The sequence below is a fragment of the Sceloporus occidentalis genome, unplaced genomic scaffold, assembly GCF_023333645.1.
Source record: "Sceloporus occidentalis isolate IW3139 unplaced genomic scaffold, rSceOcc1.0.p SCAF_6, whole genome shotgun sequence".
NCBI lineage: Eukaryota > Metazoa > Chordata > Lepidosauria > Squamata > Phrynosomatidae > Sceloporus > Sceloporus occidentalis.
Genome location: NW_028316986.1, coordinates 77,565,286 through 77,584,576, shown reverse-complemented (window position 1 = coordinate 77,584,576; position 19,291 = coordinate 77,565,286). Strand labels below are relative to the sequence as shown.

Below are 19,291 nucleotides of genomic sequence, written 5' to 3'. Positions count from 1 at the left end.
GGGCCACAATTACTACTACATAACCCCCCAAATTATCTTAGTAAGTCTTACTAATTGATTTAAATACTCTCACAATTTCAACTGTATATAGAACTGAAATTGTAAAGATAATTTCCAGGCACCTGTATTATTGATGTCATTAGTGTCTGTTGTTTTTTGCTTATAGGATCTTATAATTCGGTTTCTAGAGTGGTAACTATGCTTAGTCTATTGCAGAAGAAACAAAGGAGACTGAAAAATGTATTTACAATATTGGTTATAATCCCAATGGAACATGTCAAACATAACACTGAATCTTTGATTGTCATATTATTTTGTCACCAAGAAGAACTCTATATATTGACTCTTTGTATCATAGAGGCAAAAGGGTCTTATTTCAATACAGTATTACTGTACAGCTACTAGCAATAATTTGATGTTTCTTGTCCCTGCCCTGAAAACCTCCATGAAGATCCAGAAGTTTTTCAACTGGTAGTCTTATTTGTTATATTAACCAAGAGGATGGAACTACAGTACTTGTCATAAGTACTTGTTTATACATACAAAAGGATTAGTAATTTATAGATACATATAGATGTATGAAAGAAGGAATTTAAAAACTAAAATATTATTCAGTATTTAATAAAACTATGATAATAATCCTTTTGTCCTGCTTCCTGTGCCAGATTTGAAGGATCTGATAGTTCAAATAATATCTAGATAGATTTTTTAAAAAATATATTTGTAAAACATAATCTAAACTGCAGAGAAATAATCTGGCACCTTGCAGTATCAAATTTGTTATGGCACAAACTACACAGATGTTATTACCTACTGAAACATGGTGGTGTCATAAGTCAACAGTAACTTGAAGGCGCGCACACACACACACACACAATGGTGCCAATCTATATTCTCTTTAGAATATATTTTTGTTATATTAAGACTTGTTATAGACTTGTTATATTGTGTTTTGTTATATTTAAGATGAAATACATCTTAGCCCCCACAAACCACTCTATAGTCATAAAAAATACTTACAAATATGCTGTCTTGTTGTTGGGTGCCTCCAAGTCATTTTTGACTTATGGCGCCCTAAGGTTTAGATGCAATATGAAACTCATTCATTGTCATTAATAATTTCTGATCCTGGTTTTCAACAAACAGTTATTTACTATTTTAATCTCAGTAGTTAAACCATCCTGCTACTATTGCTGAGAGGTTATTATGGCAAACCAAGATTTGATACTCTGTCCGAATAATACCAGTGTCCAAATTGTGCTATCTTGTCATGGATTTAGATGAGGAAAATAGTGAAAATAGAAAACTACACTATTTCTAATGTATGACGATAAGGCATTTGCTAATTCAGAACAAGTACATTGTTACAGGGAGGAGACAGGTTATTCTACTTAACCTTTTGTAACGTAACTGTTTTGACCATGTTTTTAGAACATTTTTAAAGGTACAGTATTTACATAAGAAAAGGTTGATATCATTAAAAGCTTCCAAAGTTGTTGCCAAACAGACATACTGGGTTTTTTTCCCCCATTGTCATTTTCCTTTGGAGAATTATATGGCCATGCATTTAAATATTTTTCTCCCATTTATCACAAGCTTTGTCAAAGAAATGACATTCTGTGTCTGTTGTCTCCTTCATATCAAAGGAAGTCCTTTGCCTCTTTAATAGAAACGAAGACAAGTTTGCCATCCACAAAGTTAAGGACAAAACTGACTTTGAACAAATGTTCTTTATCTATACCAGATGTTATTTTCTTTGAATAAATTTCATTTATTAAAGCGGGGGGGGGGGGGGGAGGAATAAACCTAGAGTTGGCTGTCCCCTTTTTCCTGTTTAAACAAACAAAAACAAAAAAACCCAATGCAAATATAATAATAAAAAAGATCTTCCTGTGTAATTTTGAACATTCAGTTGCGAAAAAACCCCTATATATTACCGTCTCATCTATATGTCAAGAAATTTGTGCTCAAAAATTGACCTCACTTATTCAGTAACAAACACACACATCTTCCTCCCCGCTTTCCCTAGTCTAGCATGCATGCACACACACACATACTTTCTCTCCTTCCTACCATAGCTTCTTTGCCATAGCTTCTCTCCCCCAACTGACTCTTCATCCCTGCCTCCTCCTCACCCTATGTGAGAAGACAAGCTGGCCACTGCAGATAACTGGACAGGCCAGCAATAAAGACCTTCTGTTCCGGGGAGAATCAACTGTAGAAGTAGGTTCTTAATGGGATTGAAGGGGCACAGGGTGCCTGTGACTGTTTAACCCCATTCCAAGGAAAAAATGATTGCAACTGGGCTCTTTGGTGCTTTCTCACTGCAGCAGAGAAAAAACCTCGGCCCACTGCTGGGGAAATGCTAAAGAGCCACCATGGGCTTGAGGAGCCTCAAAGTTTAACCCTCAATTTATCCACAGGTCATACCAAAATCCCATTACTTTGTCCTCAGAACTTGTCCTCAACTTATACGTGAGATGGATGTATAGTTGAGTATGTACAGTAAATGTTTCACAGTACAGTCCTAAGCATAACTGCTTAAAAATAGGGTTCATTAAATTCAGTGGAACTTAATTCATGAGTATATGTAGGACTGCACCTGAATTCATAAAAGCTTTTTTAAATGCTTATGTGGTTTAGGGGCAGGGGAAACAGTTATACCTGTGGTACAAAATATAGTGTGGAAAGGAAGGACAGGAGATCCTCCCCCCACACCCAGCACCACCATTCTACTTACTGGGGATTACCTATATTTTCATATCATCTTTAGCCCTACACAAACTTTTCTATACCCCATTGTGTAGATCCTGTGGTGTGGAAACTGACAAATGTCATTTCCTCCTAAGACCAGCTGGTATGGAGATGGGTATAGCACACTTCAGTAATGTACAATTATCAGCTGAAGCAAGGATTTGCTTTGCTATTAGAACACCAACACAGCAGATTAACAATAGCAAATTGTGACTTATTTTTATTTTGGGTGTAACCACCTTTACTGCCATGGTTCTATCCTACAGAACCCTGGCATTTGTAGTTTGGTGAGCTCTCTGATAGACTAGGTTGAATACTTCACCAAACTACAAATCCCAGGATGCTGCAGGATATGTCATAGCAGTTAAAGTGGTGTCAGACCGCTTTAATTCTACAGTGTGGCTACATCTCTAGTTGCAACTGTATTTTTGCACTCAAGCATAGGGAGAGGCTTTTGTGGAATTTCCTACCCCATGGTCCAACATAACTTCACTGACTTTGGTGTACTAGTCACTTTAATTTCAGTGAGAAGAAGTACCGTTTGCTGTTCTGCTACAGATAGTAAAACATCTGGGGCCAGCTCAGACTGAGGTGCTAGTCAAATTTGATTATTTTGGATAATACTGGACCTGCCTCCTTGATTTAAGAGACAAATAGTGACAGAGTGACATCCCATCATAAGTGTAAACTTACTTAAAAGCCGATTAGATGTGCAGCTAACACCATTTGATAATGGCTGGAAATTCCTGTAGTCAGGATAAATATGTTTAGAGACACATTTGTGACTGATATTGCATCCTGCAGTCGTTTCCATCCAGGGACTGGATATTCTACTATAGTTTCTTTGGTGCCAGAGGCTACTTCCATTAACACAACCACAACATACATAACACACAATACATGCACAAACACATTAGACCTATTATGAGGTACCACATAAGCTTTGGGGGCAAGGACAAAGGCAAAGAGCAGTATCTACTTGATTCCACTCAAAAACTCCATTAAAGCTACTTCAGTCTAACCTATTATTGAGCCATCAAGAGTCTATATGGTATAGCTATGTCTAGTGCTTATAGTATTCAGTTACCCAGAGTGCTTTAAAGCAAACTTGATAAGCATACATTTTTAATTGCTTAGCTAAAGTAGTATACGTACACTCCATTAGTGTATCTGTAGCTTTCTTTTCAGTTCTCTGGGGGTGTTTTGATTTGATTTGATTTGTTTTGTCATCATTGCTTGGTTTTTTAGTATGGAAGACAAAGTAGAATCAAAAGAACTTACAGGTTACTCAGGCTTCTCCTGCTACACCAATTGCAAGCACTCCTTTCTCTCTTTAGTGCTTCCATCACTCTGTATATGCTGGCCATTCAGCAACTTCAACTGCTTTACATAATGTTAGGTTGTGTCCATTTTAAATTAATGTGTGCTCCATTTAAAGAAATGCATGATCCTTGATTGCAGTAATGACCCTATTGAGTGAATTAAACAACTAATACAATAATAATTAATAAGCTCCCAACAAATAGCTCCCCTCTCCATGCAGGCAAAGACTAACTGACTGATTCTTTCTTAGGCTTTTGTGATTGCCAAAGTATGAATTCTGTTACTAACTAAGCTGTCCTGTGCAGTAAGAAACATAATAAGAGCTTGTGCACGTGTGTGTGCTTTCTCTTCACTTAGGCAAGGCAGTTTTCCTGTCATCAATCAGAGCGGCATTATGGGAACCAGCTCTCCCTACACCCAGCCAATGAACAACAACTCAAGCCTGATGAACCCTCAAGCTTCACCTTACAGCATGGCACCTAACATGGTGAACAGTTCCACAGGTAATCGTTGGTAACTTTTCGGGAGCAGCTGCTTTGGAAAGGTAGAAGTCCTTAAATGGTGCAGAGGTTTCCTCCCCAGAAGCTATGCACAGGTTCTGCATGCCTTACAGTAGTGCTGGAAGAATTCAGTTTCCAGATGTTGTGTCCAGTCCTTGGATGTATTTCTGTAGTATCTTTAGATCCTCTTTTTTTCATTTCGTGAAAATGGTACATTTGAAGACTGATTGGTTTGATTGCTATCTTTTAAAGCTATCTTTTGCTAAAAATGTAGCAAGGGTTTTGAGGCTGCTGCGCCTGCAGTTCAAGAATATTTTTAGAGATCAAAATAAGTGATAGTGTCTCAGATTGGAAATCTAGACAAAAAGTTACTAAAAACACTCACTTGAATTTGGAAATTCAGAATGAAGTATAACTTTCTGGAATCCCAATTTGCTCATACACACACCCACCCAAAAATTGGTTGTCAAAAATATCTAAACACTTTTTTGCACTTATTTTTTCACACAGAAGTACAAGGACAGTTCACTGTGGAATTGTTTAAATGCTCGCTTTCATCTGATGCAAATACTCAAGTTCCATAGCAACAGATTTCTTCTCATGCACACCCTCATCAATGTTCATTCATTAATATGTCATAATGTACAGTTGCATAGTAACTAGATTTACTTGAGTTATGTTGGAGAAAGACTATCCAGGCATGTCTTTTCTGAAAGGGAGAGCAGTAGCCATTAAATCTTACCAAGAGGCTATAGGAAGAGAGTTCTTATGATACATCACTCTGGGGTCCAGGGAGCCAAGGAAGAGACCATTAGTTTCTGATGGCCCTCTCCCCATTAGCTCCTACTAAAAAAAACCCTTCCATTGCATTATTTTACAGTGTAGCTCTTCAGGTATTTTCTTACCAGGATGTATTTTTTCCTATAAAATGAACGGATCATTTCAACCTGTGAAATGGTGTGTATTCACTTAAACCTGAATTCTGAATGTTGATTATAGCTCGCATTGACATTGTAACAAGGCAGGCCACCATTTCATTATATAACATACTATTATAACTACTTTTTTCTACAAAGAAGGAAAATCTGCAGATTTAAAAATTTCATGTTATACCATTACCTATATTGAAAAGACCTAGGCTACAGACAGGCATTTTGCAGCATCCTCCCAGCGAACTAGGGCTAGATGAGGCTGGGCATTTATATGCCCAGCAGCCCTCATTCGCAAGGACGCCACCATCATGGCTCGCCACTGTCCACACGGGTGGCGCCATGGTGGTACAAGCGTCACGCAGTGCCCAAACAGCGCTGACCGAAAGTTATATGATTGTGGTGCGCCAATTAAGCCCCTTCCAGGAAGCTGCTTTTGGCATTTTTACCACGCTGCAGCAACAATGCGGGGCAAAGAGGGGTGGCACTGAGCCACCCATCTGTCGAGCCCCTTAATTAAAGATTTAGAATCCATTTGGACCTTAAATCCTAAATTTTGAGAGCCACCTCCCACTTGTGCCCAAACACAGTCTTATTCAACCTTGCAAAATTTCTCTTGGAAGCCATGATCTTACTCAAAGGCCATTGGTTTTGGAGTTCCTGGTAACAAATTCAGGATATTTTTCATATCATAAAATTGAACGCAAAGAGAATAACTGTATGAGATATTAAATCTTTTGTAAATTGCAAGTCTGCCTGTAATAGTAGAAAAGCAGGGGAGAAATACATGTTTCAAGGGCATACTAGAATGCAATGCAAACCACAAAGGCATCTCATTTGTTCTTTTTACTTTTGCTAATAAAAAATACCAAACTATAGAATAATATGGTGGGCAGGATTTGGGCCCTAATAGTCCAGAGAAACTTTACTTCAGAATACTTTAAAGAGAAGAGTGGCAAGGAGTCAGTTCATACATCATGGTTTTGGTGTAGAAAATGTACACATTCAGCCTCCCTACCCATTCTCATTTTGCCTGCTTTAGAACGTAGAAGAGAACACCCTGTTAGACAGACTTGTAGGAATCTCTTATCCCTTGCCTTGCCTCTCTGATGCAACTGTTGTCGACAGACACTGACCTGTTATCTGGAGTGTTTGGGGGTGATTCTTTAAAGGCAATACTCTAGCGCTTCTCCTCCCTTAGAAAGCAAAGTCCACTGCCAAGATAAACGAAGTCCTGTTACCTCTAAAGATCAGGTTGTTATTGCTCTTTCTAACAGTGACAGGTCTGTTCGTGGTAACCATTTTGACCCCTTTCTCCTTATCAGGAGAAGCAAAGTTAGGAGAGAAGGTATTCCTCCAAGCTGATGCCACTTCATCTTCTCCTTGGCTGCTGGAAGAAGAGATTATGTTGTCCTCTCCTATGTACTAACACAGGCAGGGACTCCCTTGAACACAACCATTCCTTCTTTGAAAGGATGGTGTGGAAACCAGCTGGTTCTGGCTTTGCTATTTATAATGAATCTTCTGAATATTTGATTTCATGAGTGTGTTATAGCTTGCTGGATAGTCTCATTATAATTTACATGATTTAGCTGTTTCTTAAGCAATGTGTATGTGTGTGTGCGCGCGCGCACGCACACATGTGTAGACTAAAATGAACTGAATCATACAAAATTCTAAACCAATTAGGGTGAGGGAAATGTTGATCCTGCAGGTGTTGTTGGCCTGCAGCAGATACTACCTTTCACTATTGGCCATGCGGGTTGTGGTTGATGGAAGGTTCACTTCAGCAACATCTGGAAGGCCACATGTGCGTCAGCTCTCACCCCCAGGGGATTTTTCTCTACATTTACCTGCATTCACACTGAAACTCCCGCAGCCTCTATGGCTCCCGTACCCATACATGTTCTCTTGAAGACTCTTGTGCTTACCTAACCTTTTTCCTGAAAGATGGAATTGTTGTCTTAAAACTTCATTATGGCTGGGGGGGGGCAGTTTACACTCCAGGAAACAATTTCACAGAGGTATTCCTGCTTGTCTAATTTATCATGGTTTTATATTGTGTTTTCAGCAAGTATAAGGGAAAGGGGGGACCTGTTAATCAGAGAGATATTTTTACTGTTAAAAAAAATGCTTCCCTTAGTGTTCAGCAGGAAGCTATTTGTTTGCCCTTGCAGTACACTTTTGCTCCAGTTGAAAAGGAAAATCTATTGGACAGGCCATTAGGTAATAGCTTGCTCCCCCCTCTTCCTGTTGTCCCAGGTAATACTGTGTTTGGGTTATGTAGTTATGTGTTTTGTCTGCCTGGGTGAAATAAAATTACTTTTGAGCATTGAAACTGCACTATAAATTCTGGCTTGCTGTTTAGCAGCAGTAATTTTTTGCCCCTTTCCCTCTGGCCCCCAGAGCTGCAAAAATAACCAACAACAAACAGATGGCAGAGTGCCCTGCGTAAGAAGATTTATGTATTGCAAAAGGAATAACCAGTTTAAAGGAAGATTCACAGAAGGATTTTTTGTTCAGATAATTCAGCCATTCATTATTTCATACAGTGGAAATCTGTTCAGAGGAAAGCCATTTATCCTAGCAGTCTTTTGTATGGGGTAGTCATAGTATTTTTTATTGTGTTATACATTCCAAAATATTGGATTTTAAAAATAATTTAACCATGTACCAGAGCTTTTATTTTTCTTGCTTCCATGTTTGCTTGCTTGGTTTTTGTGCAATTGTGAGGTTTTTGCCTACATATTTGTTTATTCTGAATTATCCATGTGAATTCCTAATATGATGTACACTAGGAGTAACACTTCTTGTCATTTATTAAGCCATTGGCCCTAACAAGAATTGCTAAATTAAAATAATGGCTTTAAAAATAAAAACATAATCAAAATAAAAACAGGGAAACAATTTCCCAAAATGCTGTACACCATAATAAACTCATATTTTACATGAAATTCAGCAGCCAGTATCCATACTACAATACCTGAAAATGAAAGAAACCGTAGTGTTTTCAGGTTCTGAAAAACATTTGCCACAGTTGTAGTAATCTTCTTTCCCCCTACCCTATTTACTTGGAGGGATTCTGGTTTTCCACCATGTAGGTTTGGCTACTATTCATGAACTTTCAGTATTTATTAAAGTAATCTGGATCTGGTTCACACACAACTAAATAATGGTTTATCACTACTGCATAAGCTAAAATGTCCCCATAATAGCTCAAAGACAAATTCTGGTCAGGTTTCAAGCAGGCCAACTTCACTGACTTATAATGAAAAGTGAAACAGTCAGAATTCCAATTTTGTGGGAAGGAAGAAGAAGTAACATGAAAACCTGATGCTTCACTCATCTCATTCAAGTTCATCCACATAGTACTAAAACATGGGTTAGTAATATCTGTGAAGCAGATTCATATCATCAGATAACATCCACAATGCACAGTGGTGTAAGCAAAATGTGCATTGTGATAGTTTTCCCAGAATTAAGTAGGGCATTTGTTGGACATTCAATAGGTTTAAGGCTCTCAACCAAACAAGTGGAACAATCCTACTGAAATGCTGAACGGAACTTAATTCAGAACAAAGGTGGTCCTGGGGTGTTGCTTAAATTCTGTTTGTGTACAGATATAACAACTTTCAGATCAAATAATTAAAGAAGTTATGTACCTTTTAGCTGTTATCATTGCATTTCTAAGGAGACGATATAAACATACAGTCAGTTACCTAAAGTTGTTTCTGAATTATGATGACCCTAAGGTGAACCTTAGCGGGATGCAATGGCTTAGTAGTTAAGATGCCAGTTCTGATGATCAGAAGGCTGGCAGTTCGAGGCCTGAGTGCTGCGTGATGAGGTGAGCTCCTCTCACTAGTCCTAGCTTCTGCCAGCATAGCAGTTCAAAGGCATGCAAATGCAGGTAGATAAATAGGTACCGCTTCAATGGGAAGGTAACAGCATTTGGTGCAGTCATGCTGTCCACATGACCAACAGAGCAGTCCTTGGACAACGCTGGCTCTTCGGCTTAGTAACAGAGATGACCACTGCCCTCTCTAGTCGATTGCAACTAGACATTCATGTCAAGGGGCTACTTTTACCTTTTAAGGTGAACCTGTCACAGGAGTCTCTTGGCAAGATTTGTTCTGAGATTTTCCTTTGCCTTCATCTGAAGCTAAGAGAGTGTGACTTCCCTAAGGTCACTCAGTGGATTTCCTTGGCCAAGCAAGGATTTGAACCCTGGTCTCCAGAGCAATAGTCCAGTGTTCAAACCAGTACACCACTCTGGTTCTCACTTGAGTGATACATGAGTTTAATTTTTTGCATATTACAAATAGCAGCAAGCATGAACACAGATACCTGCACATCACATCAAGGGACTGTGAATAGATTAAATGGTATTTGGTAACCAGTCAGCTCTTTAAAATTACAGTGTCCCTGCAATTATTTGTAGGTGAATTCACATTACATCCAACCCATCCAACAGCTGCAAGATACTAGCATCCCTCATAGTAGAGGTTGTCTGGCATTTTCACAAAATTTGTGAAAAACCCAGGATATTTTGGTTAGCCATCTAAGGACTTTGTGTCAACTTCTGTTCAAACAGTCTCCTCATCATAGGCTCCACCAGGAAAAAAAGCAGCAGAGTACATGACAACCACCGTCACATTTTTAGTTTCATTATCAACCGGGGGCAAAAATTAATTGTCCTCCATCTAAAGGTTGCAAAACCTGGATTGGTTATCAAAGAGAGGAGGCTGTTCCTATTCTCAGAATGCACAAACAAGCTTCTTGAGAGTTGCTGGCTGATCACATTTGACAAGTAAGCATTTCCAGTGTTCTTGGTTCAAGTCCATGGAGCTGCAGCCACGGAAATCAACTCAGTTTTTTGGTCTGGCTTCTCATTTAGCCTTCTCTAATGGCTCATTCTTACCTACTATGTGACAATCACCCAGAAACCTTCCCTGTCCCCCCTCCTGCCACACAGTTCCTCAGGATCCTTCCAGTGAGGAAGAGCTATAAACCCTCTGTCCAAAGTTGTTCTTCTAAAGAAGACTAATTGGATCCATTTCACAAGACAAGCACATTGTCAGAGCATTGTCATAGGAGACTAGACAATGATGGAGAACTTTCACCCAGTCAGCTGGATAGAGCTCACAGTACAAATATTTTTGTCTGCCATTACAGGGAAGAATGTTCTGGTCATGACTGACAATGTGGCAGCAGAAGCTTGCATCAATGAACAGGGAGAAATGCATACACCAGAACTGCAAAGGGATGCCACTTGCCTACTAACCTGGGTGGAAACTCACTTGACAGCCATCTCAGCAGAACACATAGGGGCAACTTGAACATACAAGTGAATTGGCTGAGCAGGATCCAGCAAATATCAAGTGACATGAGATGCCAGTCATCAGCTCACTCCTGCAGATGGCAGCCCTTACATGTGGATGTAGTGTATCTTGATTTCAATAAGGCCTTTGACAGGGTTCCTCATGACAATCTTGCAAACAAGCTAGTGAAATGTGGGCTTGACAAAGTAACTGTTACATGGATTTGTAATTGGTTGATTGGCTGAACCCAAAGGGTGCTCAACAATGGCTCCTTTTCATCCTGGAGAGAAGTGACCGGTGGGGTCCCACGGGGCCCTGTCCTGGGTCCAGTGCTATTCAACATCTTTATCAATGACTTGGATGACAGAATTGGAGGCATACTTATCAAATTTGCAGATGACATGAAATTAGGAGGAGTAGCTAATACCCCTGAGGATAGAATCAAAATTCAAAATGACCTTAATAGATTAGAAAGCTGGGCCAAAGCTAACAAAATGAATTTCAACACGGAGAAATGTAAGGTACTGCATTTAGGGCGGAAAAATAAAATGCACAGATATAGAATGAGTGACACCTTGCTGAACAAGACTACGTGTGAAAGGGATCTGGGAGTCCAAGTAGACCACAAGTTGAACATGAGTCAACAGTGCGATGCGGCAGCTAACAAGGCCAATGCGATTTTAGGCTGCATCAATAGAAGTATAGTGTCTAGATCAAGGGAAGTAATAGTGCCACTTTATTCTGCTCTGTTAAGGCCTCACCTGGAATATTGTGTCCAGTTCTGGGCACCACAATTTAAAAAGGATGTTGAGAAACTGGAGCATGTCCAAAGGAGGGCGACTAAAATGGTGAAGGGTCTGGAAACCATGCCCTATGAGGAACGACTTAGGGAGCTGGGGATGTTTAGCCTGAAGAAGAGAAGGTTAAGAGGTGATATGATAGCTCTGTTTAAATATTTGAGGAGGGAGCAAGGTTGTTTTCTGCTGCTCCAGAGACCCGGAACAATGGATGCAAGCTCCAGGAAAGAGATTCCACCTCAACATTAGGAGGAACTTCCTGACAGTAAGGGCTGTTTGACAGTGGAACACACTCCCTTAGAGTGTAGTGGATTCTCCTTCCTTGGAGGCCTTTAAACAGAGGCTGGATGGCCATCTGTCAGGGATGCTTTGATTGAGATTTTCTGCATGGCAGGGGGTTGGACTGGATGGCCCTTGTGGTCTCAACCAACTCTATTATTCTATGATTCTAGCAATACATAGGTTTCCATCTACTTCAGCGTTGTGCTTCAAGTAGCAAAGTGTCATTCAAAACCATCAAGTCCATCTTTGTGGAAGAGGTAACTGGGTAACCAACCTTACTCGTGGTGATCTCTCTGGCTTAGTAGTAAAAGAAGTAACATTGCCTGGAAGGAAATGTTCATCGTTTACCTGATAGAATGATCCTCAGGACTGACTGATTCTTCCTCAGCAAGGTCAACTCAGAATTTTACTGCTGTCAGGACATAATGCAGCCAAACCTTTGCCGTAACCCTTTCCATGCCAGAGAAAAGCCTTGGCCCAAGACAGATGTTTATACATCATTTAAGGTTTAGGTTGGACACATACAAGGCATTAAACACTTGAGGAATCTGCTTCTGTTCTATAAGCCAAAGATGCACTATTAACCTCTGAGTGCTGGATAATGTTTTTCTTGGAACAAGTCTCAGGCATTATTGTCCTATGTCTCTTCTCCCATTTCTTCCCAAAATTTTAAAGAGAGCTGCCATTTCCCAATTGATGACTTAGTTGACTATACATGATCTTCTTGATGCATTTCAGTCAGGATTTCATATAGTTCACTCCACTGAAACAGCCTTGCCTCTTGTAGTAAATGATATTCTCGTGACTAAGATTCAGTATCAAACATTTGTGTTGATCCTGTTTGATCTTTCTGCACTTTGGATCATCAGATCTTGCTATTGACATCATTGGGAATAACAGGGAACACTTTGTCATGGTGTGTGTGTGTGTGTGTGTGTGTATTGTTTGATCATTTCTCCTCTGATTCATTCCAGGAATCTCTGTCAAAAGCTTTTCCTTTAACTGCAGGGGTACCACACAGATCAGTTTGGGGTCCTTTTCTTTTTTCATTATATACCCATCCTCTTGGATTTTTTTTTTTATTATTATTTCAGGTTTCGATTTTCAGTATCACATTTGTGCAGATGACTCACAGATTTTCCAGGCTTCAAATCAATTGATCTGTCTGTATGCAAGTCCATGATGGGCTGCTTGTTGAGCATTTCTTTCTGAATGACCACCGTAAGCTGAATGTGGAAAAAAATGAGATCTCAGTGTTGCAGCTTGACCATCCAGTAGCCTGTCTTTCATGTCCTCCACTGTGTGTACAGTGTTGCACAGTGGTTCCTGTTTTGATGAACGTCAGAAAAACCTCTCTGAGTCAGCCAAGAACCTCACAGTCCTGCTGGGTAATCATTTGTCTCTGCATCCCCGGGCAACAGCAAAGGAATGTAATTTCCATCTCTTGAACATCTATATGATCTGTAGGTTTGTCCAAGCATTGGTTGTGTCACACCTGGAGTATTATAATAGCCTACGGATGGTTTTGCTTTCTTGGTTTTCTTTTCCTTTGGCTTTAATTTAGAACAGTGCCATCTGGGTTTTAAATCTCCTTAAATATTTATAAGTTTCTTCCTCTTGTAGATTCCTTCACTGGCTACCAGTTCAGGCCAGGACCTGTTTCAGAATGTTGGTTCATATACCTAGGTCTCTGTATTTAAATCTCCCCCAGTACTTGGCTAACATGGTATGAACCATCTAGGAATTTAAGATCAACAGGCAACAGAGTACTGTCTGTTCCTCTGTCAAAGCTTCAATTCTTTCATGATCTGGCTCTGCATTTGTGTAACAGTCTTCTTTTGAACCTCCAGCTGGAGGAGTAACTCACCCATTTTCATAAGGAACTGAAGACCTTCCTGTCTGATTCATCGGATTAAGCTGCTTAGTTGTGCTATAGGTTGCTCAGATGGGTAATGGCTGGTGGGATTTTGGGGATTTTAAGTATATTTATAGTGTTGTGTATTTTTTGTCTTTGTCTTTGGCTGTATATGTTTGATGTTCTGTTCTTTTAGTGGACAGGGTGTTATAAATCAGCAGCAGCAGCTGCACATAAGGGGATTCAGCAGCATCTAAAGCTTTGATCAGCGTCTATCTAGAGCCCATTTGCAGGGCAGCCACCAGGGCTACCCCCTCTGTGTTTATCCATCACTGCAGAATCAAAATGTATGCATTAGGCAATGCAACTTTCAGCATTCAGATGTTTCAGCAAGTCACAAGCCCCTCTTTTCACCCATTGAAGAACACTGATAATGGGCATTACTTTCCTGTGGGCTCCTTCCCTCTACTGACTGAAAGGGGGAAATTGGACCTTTCGTAGAGTTTCCTTCCTGAAGCCAGCAAAGACAATAGTCCTGCCCTCACTGTGACTTTTACTCCATTAAGGCTTTCCTTGGGGTTGGAAGTCATATCCACACAGAACGTTCAGACTGAAAGGGCTTCTTCTGATTCTCCATCATCCCACTGCACCTCCTCCAACTGATCACTTCTCAAAGACTGACATTTATTTCAGAGATTAAAGTGTTTATTTTTTAGAGAATTATTTTTTGAGTTAGCTTTTAGCATTACTTCTGATGTACTAACTGAAAAGGCTTCCTCCTCTCAGGCAGATGTAGAGGTCTGCCTCTTGGCCTTGCCTTCTTGAACAAGAGGAGTTTACTATCTTGATTGATATCACAAGTCTAGAGTAATTAATGACACATTGCCTTGTCTGTATTTATCCTGAGTTGGCAGCACATGGTATGAAAATACCAGGCAGCCATTATTAGATCACTACTATCTATTCATGAGGGGGGGGGGGGGGAACGAAGGTGGGCTCAGACAAACAGGAACTCCATGATAGTAGTTCAAAAATTTCACCTAGCTCTTGAAGCTACACAGAATGGCAATTATCTGACCACTTGATTAAGGCCAACATTACCAAGCTTCCACTTTTTACTTGTTGAAGCAGTTGCACAAGGGATGGATGGTGATACTGGCTACAGTCATGTGGTTGAAAGCAGTTGCTTTACCACAGAATATAGGCAATTATGTGGTCATCTTTCACATAAGTGAATTTTGGGGGAAGGGACGAAGGATCCGATGCAAAGCTTAAGCTTAGATGGGTGTGAGGATATCATGTAAGGAGCTGCATTCACCACCCGCAAATCTTGAGTGAATTGCCCATGTGTTTATTCACTGAAGAAAGGTCATTCTCCCTAGTTAAAGCTATTGCATTCTTTATTATTATATATGTACTAGGATCAGATTTTGGCATTGGAAGCATGTGCCATGGTTCATATCTGGAAAGGCTGTCTCTGCTATGAAGCAGCTAGTCCATGGTATTTTTTAGTCTGATTCTTACAAGTTGCCTTTCAGGATAAGAGTTGCTATCCCAAGAAGAACATATTTAACATCAGTAAACATAATCAAGACGGCAGCACTGCTTTACGTCATGAACGTCTGTTTACTACATCCCATTTCCCTCTTAAGGAGCTCAAGATCATCCAACCTTTTGCCCTCACAGCAAACCTATGATGTGAGTTAGGCTGAGAGATGGTGAATGGCCCAGGAAAATACAGTCTGTCCTCGCCTTACACGGGGGATCCGTTCCGGATCCCGCTGCTTAAGGCGAATTCCGCCTATGCTCGAGCCCCATTGGAAACAATGGGGCTCGTGCATGGCGGCGCGGCGGCGCAGGAGTGCACGGGGCACAACAGGCACACGCGTCCATTCAATTGAATGGGACGCGCCGCCCTGCGCGTGCCCCGCGGCTTGAGCGCGTATGCTCAAGGCCGCGTATGGCGCGCCCGTGTATGGCACGGGCGCGCTGTACAACAATAACAGGAAAGGTTCCTTAGGCTATAGGGGGCCAGAATAAAATCTCTTGTGTAGAGATAGAGGCTTAAATCTAGTTGCTAGAATAGACCCATTGAATTAATGGGATTTACAGTTAAAGTTGTTTACCATTCAGCATTTAATTCCACAGGCCTACTCTAGTTGAAACTTTTAATTGGATTTAGGCCAAATTGTTAATCTTCAGTGAGCGAACAATTATTAAATAGTGTCACTATTGATATAGCTATTAAATAACATTGAATATTAAACAGTACAGATCTTTAATATAGTAAATAATTATTTAAATAGCCAGTGTGAATATGAATGTGGCCACTCTGTTCTTCAGTTATAGTGCCAAAGGAAAACAAATAAGGGAAATTTCTCTAAAGAGAGAAAGCACATATTAAAATTTTACTTCGTGAACAGAATGGGTTGGGTTTTTTTACTGCTCGCATTACTTGCCATTAATTGTCCTTTTTCATGTTGATGAGACATAAAATCATTGTTTATACATGATGGTGATGATACATAAAATTACTGTTACATTTACATAAAGAGCCAATATGGTAGAGTGTTTTTAGTGTTGTGCTCAAAATTAGGGTTCAAATCCATGTTTGGCCACGGAAACTCTCTGGCTATGATTGGACCAGTTACACTTTATCAGACTTAGGGCAAAGCAATAGCAAACCTCTTTGGAATTAATAATAATTATTATTATTATTATTTATTTATTTATATCCCGCCTCTTCCGATTGAGGATCGCAGCGGATAACAACAAAGAAAATACAATATACAACAATAAAAACAACAAGCCCCACAAAACCCCAACTCAACCCTCCCTCCCAACTATAAAATTAAACAGTAAAAAAAATGTTTAAAAAGTACATAACAATACATCAAAGTTAAAAACAAATCACAAATAAGAAAAATAATAATCATGCCAAGTAGACCTTATGATAGAGGGGTGAAGAAGACTGGTGACTTAGAAAGCCCTCTGGCTGCTCCAGCCTCGGTTGGCTGGGGATTGTGGTGACTGGACAACCCACTCTGAAAGCAGACCACCTCTGTGGTCCCAAATGAGCCACTGACAAGGAGCAGTTTTTTACCACTTCTTTTCCTGGTGGCAGCCTCAGAGCAGCTTCCAAATGATCTAAGGGTGTGCGTCATCTGTACGCTCCCAAAGTGGCTAGAAGCTGCAACCTTTGGCCATGTGTTTTGGGCCAGAGCTGCCTTAAGTCAGAGGTGCCTCAAGGGCTGCATTCATACTAAAGAAATAATCCCATATAACACCACTTTAACTGCCATGGCATCATGCTATGGAATTCTGAGATGTGTATTTTTGTGAGAAATTTAGCCTTCTTTGTCAGAGAGCCCTGGTGCCACACTGTAGTACAAATGCAGGCAAAGACACTTAAAAATAATCCAATTCAAATTTTATAATCAATACTTGTGATTGCCTTAAAAAGTATCGAGGTATTGTTATTATTAACCTTTATTTATAAAGCGCTGTAAATTTACACAGCGCTGTACATACAATCTTTTTGATTGGACGGTTCCCTGCCCTCAGGCTTACAGTCTAAAAAGACACGACACAAAGGGAGTGGTGGTGGGGAAGGGGCCTCTCTAGTAGGATAATACATATAAAATACATAGCAAAACAGGAAATGATTCAATGTTGTTGTTGTTTTTACTTTTGCTTTTAAAAAATTAAATGGGCACTGATATTAAATTTGGCTTTGCAGTTCTGATCTTGTTCATTTCAACTATCTCCCGAAGCTGTCTCCCAAAGAAAGAACAGCTGCACTGGTTTCAGCTAATTCGATCTTCAAGGTTCCCTGGAGAGCCAGTGCATCCCCTCCATTTCTTACAGTTGCCCACACTTGCTATTGAATACTAACAGTAAAAGAAAACTGTTGTTAAAGTAGTACAGGTCTGGATTGGTTGTATTAACGGTCTGATTTGGTATAAGGAAGTTTGTATGGATCAAAAGGAAGATATGTCTGGATATTCTTTTAAAGTTCCAAGTTAATTATGCCCTGAATATTTAAGACACAAGTCTGGCCTCTCCTTGAAGAATCCTTAATTCCATGTCATGTTTTTTCTGACCTGCATTTATCAGTTATGGCTTTAGAAGATCATTGCCATTCCTAAAACAGACCAGTCCCTCATTCTATCTCAAGGAGGCTCGCTATAAAAGACCATAGTATTAAGAAAGCAGATCCCTCCCTGTAGGGAAATCTAATATACTTGTTAATAGTACAGGGAAAAGCAATGAATGAACTTTGCTACAGTATTTTACTATCTTCTGATACTTACAGCTAAGCCTTTAGCGAAAAAGGGGGAGGAAAAACCACCACTATTTGACTGCAGTTTAACTCATATTGTATCTGCCTTTGAGTATGCTGAGTTTGGTGTGGTATAGTAATTTAGGACCTTGACCCATATTTTCTTTTTTTAAATTATTCTAACTTTCAACTTCTTATAATAAAGCCTGAGGCTAGTTCTTGGAACCTCTTCACTCTACATTGCAACAACTTTTCAGTCACCGATTTCACTGTTATCATGTGTTTTTATGTTTTACATCTTTCGTTCTGTACTTTGTGGGCAGGATCATTAGTGTCATTGTAGTCGCAGAAGGATGTGCACGTGTGTGCACCTTAATTTGCTGAAGTTGTGACAATGGTGTTCTTTCACCGTTTGAAAAGGGGTCACAATATTGCCCTCGGTTTGTCATTGGACTAGAAAGCAAAGAGATGCTAGCTTCAAATCACTCAGGAGTATTCTTGTAAGAAAGACCTTACAAAGCAACATTTCAGCAAAGAATAGTGAAATACGTACAGATGTTATAAGAAATGATAAGAGTGCTTCAAGAAAGCTGGGCTTTCTTTTTAACCATTTAGAAACTACACTAGCACTTCCTTTTTAAGATGACACACTGGTCTTAATCCAGCTGTGGGCCACCAAATTGACGTATTCTGATATGGGAGGTAATATGTGTACAGAAGCACATCAGAATCTACACATGGATCTTCTTATACACAATCTTACTGACTGAAGCAAGTATTTAAAAAATGGTATTTCAAAGGCATTGTACCATGCATAATTCTTTGCATCACAATTGATCATTCAGTTTTTTAATTACAACTTTCCAGTCTCCCCCCCCCCCCCCCCTTGTGTGTGTGTGTGAAATCTGTGAACAACCAGATAGGCTTCTGATTAATTTACAGATTGAGTCTTCCTCATCCGGAATTTGGAAATCTGAAATACTTTTTTTTAAAAAAAGAATGTTTTCTTATGGATGGCTGAGACAGTGACACTTTTGCTTTCTGATGGTTCAGTGTACACAAACTTTGTGTCATGTACAAAATTATTAAAAACACTGTATAAAATTACCTTCAGGCAATATATATAAGGTGTGTATGAAACACTAATGAATTTTATGTTTCGATTTGAGTCTTACCTTCAAGATATCTCATTATGTGTGTATATGCATATACAGGTATTCCATAATAAAAAAAATAATCTAAAATCCA

General features: G+C 39.7%; 1 protein-coding gene across 7 annotated transcripts in view; it reads left to right on the top strand.

Annotated features, from left to right (window-relative positions):
• The window catches only part of LOC149310975 (AT-rich interactive domain-containing protein 1B-like), a 488,779-nt gene that overhangs the window by 412,312 nt on the left and 57,176 nt on the right, over positions 1 to 19,291 (top strand). For all 7 annotated transcript variants that reach the window (XM_089530142.1, XM_089530140.1, XM_089530138.1 and 4 more), the window contains one exon: positions 4,435 to 4,580. In XM_089530142.1, coding sequence (XP_089386268.1) covers positions 4,435 to 4,580 — 146 coding nt within the window. The remainder of the gene's footprint in view (positions 1 to 4,434; positions 4,581 to 19,291) is intronic.